Raw genomic sequence first — 3,913 nt, forward strand, 5'->3', positions numbered from 1 at the left:
ACTCTTATTTACAGTTAGCCATAACGGTAGAAGGATTTTCAGATACAACTCTATCTACCCCATGACATATTTTGTCACTTGCTACTTTGATTGTGTCATTATTCAAAAATTTCTAATCTAGACAAGAAATAACCCCCTTAGGCTAAAGGATACAAAAAAATCCCGAAACAAGCCTCTGCTTTGTTTTTACCTTTTTAAGACAGATTGTTAACCGTCTCTGGTCTTAAAACAATACTTATTTCTTCAAGGCATAAGCCCAGGAACAGGGAATAGCTGGCTATAGAGCACTGCATCCAACCCACTGCAAGCTGGAGCATACCAGAGGGGTATTTTCAAGGATTCAGAGTGGTGGTGACTCCACCACTCCTCCAAGAAACTCTATTAGTTAAATATTCTCCCTAATTGAGGTTTCGGATTCCTGGATTCCTTGTTCTGAGCAAGTCCTTCAAGTCCCTCCAGCTACGTTGGAAAGAGATCAGTGTTCTCAATATCACTTTAGCCTACATAGTTTTTTTCCTTCTGTTTACTTGGCACACCCTCTGTTTGCCTGTGGTTATATCTTTGCTTAAACAGTAAAGTCAGTCTAGCCACACTCAAACTCCTCTACTGGAGACAGTTGAGACTAGTCAGAGCTCTTTTACTGGGTCCATTTAAGCCGACTCTCCAAAAGAAACTTTGCTGCAACACTGCTCTCCTGCGTTCATGCAGTATTGTTGGTCTCTGTTAGAGGATTCTCCTGTCACAGCCATTTCTGCTCAGGGTGAGGGGGTGCGTACGATTTTTTTTTTCCATAATGTTCTCAGTTTTGACTGTAAAACAAGTAGCAACCGCTGCAGAAGAGAATGAGTAGCTCCTCTGCTAGGCAGAACCTACAAGCTGATGTAGAGGCTACCCAGCAAGAGGGCAATGAACTGACATGACACAATTTAAACCTAGAAGTCCAGGTGACACCCTGCAGCTCCATGAGCAATACATTATACCCTCAGAAAAGTTTGCTCTTTCTTTTCTTTTGACTAACCAACGTCCCGCTGATGTGATTTTTTGTCATCATGTTCCTGCCAGGCCATTCAAAAATCCCTGGAACTGGCCTGAGACAACACATGTGAGTGTAGCACAAGCATGAGCGCTACCCGCAGTGTCCTGACCAGACACTGTGTGCTGGCTCCCCACAACACCAGGTGCAAGGGCAATAGCCTGAAAGGTGTGAGCTGATGCCATGCAAATTTCCTAGATCTTCAAAGAGGTTACAAAAGGCAAGAAGATGTAGTCATATCCATTATCACCCTCAAGCAGACGTTAAAGTTTAATGAACGCAAATCACACCACCAAGTTGTCCACCGAGGATCATCTTAGCAAAACACCAATTTAAACCACCCACTCCAGTTTCAAGCTGCTGACCACATCTCCTCTGGTGTCAAAGCCTTCCTCTGCTCCTGCCCTGCTTCCACCGACGGCTTTTTAAAGTTCTGTTCCATCAGTAAAGAATTTGCCGCAATAGGCTTGCTCAGGACCTAACAAACTCCATGGAAAAAGTTACACTGACTCAGCAGGCTTTAGATCAGACCTTGAAATCACATCAGAAATTAGTAAGTACATAATTTTAATTAACAAATTAAGTACAAGAAGCTCCAGGACTGGATACTTCACTTTCACTTTTTATGCAACAAAAGCCTGCAACAGTTGTCACAGAACATCCAGGATCAACCAGACACTTCAGAGTTACTCGAGGATTACACCTCTTCTGACTCTGTGTTAATGTATCTACAGGTAAAGCCTCCTAAATCAGCCAAAAGGACAGTCATCTTTATTTCACTGCTCCAAAACATTTCCTCCATTTCTTAAAAGCTAAAGGTTTTCTGTTTTTCTCTGACTTTATTCTACAGTAAAAAGCGAGTACATTTCCCTCCCTGATTCTAGTAACTAGTGGCCTCTCCTGGACACCTCTGTTACTCCAGACAATGAACTCCTGTTAAAAAAAAAAAAAAAAATGCACAGACACATAAAGCAGCTTGTATTGTCTATTTCTGCTTGCACAAGATCTGGTTTCCCTTTGTTGGTCAGACAGCAGTGTCCACCTTCGCAAACCCCACATCTCACCTACGGAAAACTGCAGGGTACTCATTAGAGATGTCAAGTTCCAGAAAGCATCCGCCTGTGTCTGTAGCCATACCTGACAATTGGACTGACAAGGATAAAAAAACAAAACAAAACAAAACAAAAAAAAAAACACAACACCAAAAAGAAACCAAACAAGACCAGGACGTATTCAATCATTTTTGAGAGAATTAAGCAAGCTGAACTGAACAATGATACTTTTGTATTCCAGAATCTCAATGTTTGCCTATGGAAATATCCAGGAACAGTTACTGCCCTTAAAACCTGATTTAAAGCTAACTCTTGAATATAAAGATGTATGTAACAATAGGGAAAAAAGCATTAATTGATTTTTAAAAACAGGAGGATCCCTCTCCCAAGAAAGTTTCAAACTGAAGAGCTCAAAGGCAGAAAGAACTTTTAATTTCAACAGAAGCCATGAAGTCTCTCCTAGAAGTTAGAAACAGGATAACACCAACATTACAACGCTCTACCGACAGATTTACTCACCCCTGGGATTTTCAGCAGCTCAGTGATGAGGAGAGGCAGCTTCAAGGCAGCAACACTTCCAGTCACACCCACCAGGACACGGTATTTTTTCTGCGGCACAGGTGAGCTCTTTTCTGCAGGAAACCCTGGTTCTGGTGGGGAGAGGGGCTCCATGCTCCAATCAAACTCTACAAGCACAGAAAAACAAACCCATTTGACTACCAGTGCCTCCCAGTGAGGCTAGCACAGCAGGACTCCAACAGCGACACATTCCCAAGGGCACGGATCTAAGCCTGGACGATGCAGGACCCAGACTCAGTCTGAGGATGAACACTCAGAGCCCGATCCACAAAGCTGCCAGGCATCACAGACCTTTAAGCAAAGCAGTAGCCTCCTCCTCCTGTTTAATTAAAATTTTATTGTGGACACTGGTAAACAGAACGCTCAAACCCGCACAGGGAGGCCACAGAAGTGTTCTGGTAAAGCCCACAGACCCCAGAACAAAGATGTGCTCTCACATGCAGAACATGGTCCAGAACGGACAATGTACCTTTCCCACTGACTTGGGGGAAGACGGGCAACCCCCAGTTGAGTCGCTTTCCCTGGCGAGTAATAAACACAGGGAGCCTTTTCAATAATTAAAAATTCTGGGGCCCTGAGGCAAGCATTATCATCTTACGCAACCCCCAGCTGAGTCACTTTCCCTGGCGAGTAATAAACGCAGGGAGCCTTTTCAATAATTAAAAATTTTGGGGCCCTGAGGCAAGCATTATCATCTTACTTCCCACTGTATCACTAAGTATTTACAGCAATGCTAGAAATGACTCTCTAGCAGGGAAAAACACCAAAACAGCAGGTAAGACACAGAAGACAACAGCCACCAAGTGAAAACTCCTTCTCAGGGATGTGAAAGTCCCAACTGCTCGTTCCCCCACCTGCGTTGGGCAAAGCAAGCTGCTTCTAAAGGCAGGCCAAGGCAGCAGCTTCAGTTCAGGTCTGCAGCCTCCTCCCGGCTCCCCTGAGCCACGGCCACAATGATAAATCACAAACAATCATTCTGGGGAGGAAAAGCATTCTTCTGCAGAATCGATGCAAACAGCTCTGCTTAATGAGTAATTGCAAAGAGTACATTCACTTTAAAAATCTGAAAAATGTGTTTCTAGTGAAGACATTACGCTGGAATTCAGTGAAGTTTATTGAACGTTACCAACATCTGCGTTATTCAGAGGCAGTTACTTGGAAGTGTTTTGGGTGGAATAAAAGGGAATCTGCCCTAAATAAATAGGGTGGAATAAAAGGGACGCTGCCCTTATTTTCAGTACCAACTCGG

General features: G+C 43.5%; 1 protein-coding gene across 1 annotated transcript in view; it reads right to left on the minus strand.

Annotated features, from left to right (window-relative positions):
• Positions 1-2,757, minus strand: part of PPCDC (phosphopantothenoylcysteine decarboxylase) — a gene marked incomplete at its 3' end in the record, with an annotated part of 9,789 nt that extends 7,032 nt beyond the window's left edge. The window contains exon 1 of the mRNA XM_010085045.1: positions 2,605-2,757. Coding sequence (XP_010083347.1) covers positions 2,605-2,757 — 153 coding nt within the window. The remainder of the gene's footprint in view (positions 1-2,604) is intronic.
• Between the last annotated feature and the right edge of the window lie 1,156 nt (positions 2,758-3,913).

The sequence above is a fragment of the Pterocles gutturalis genome, unplaced genomic scaffold (genome assembly GCF_000699245.1).
Source record: "Pterocles gutturalis isolate BGI_N339 unplaced genomic scaffold, ASM69924v1 scaffold28675, whole genome shotgun sequence".
NCBI classification, from domain to species: Eukaryota; Metazoa; Chordata; class Aves; order Pterocliformes; family Pteroclidae; genus Pterocles; species Pterocles gutturalis.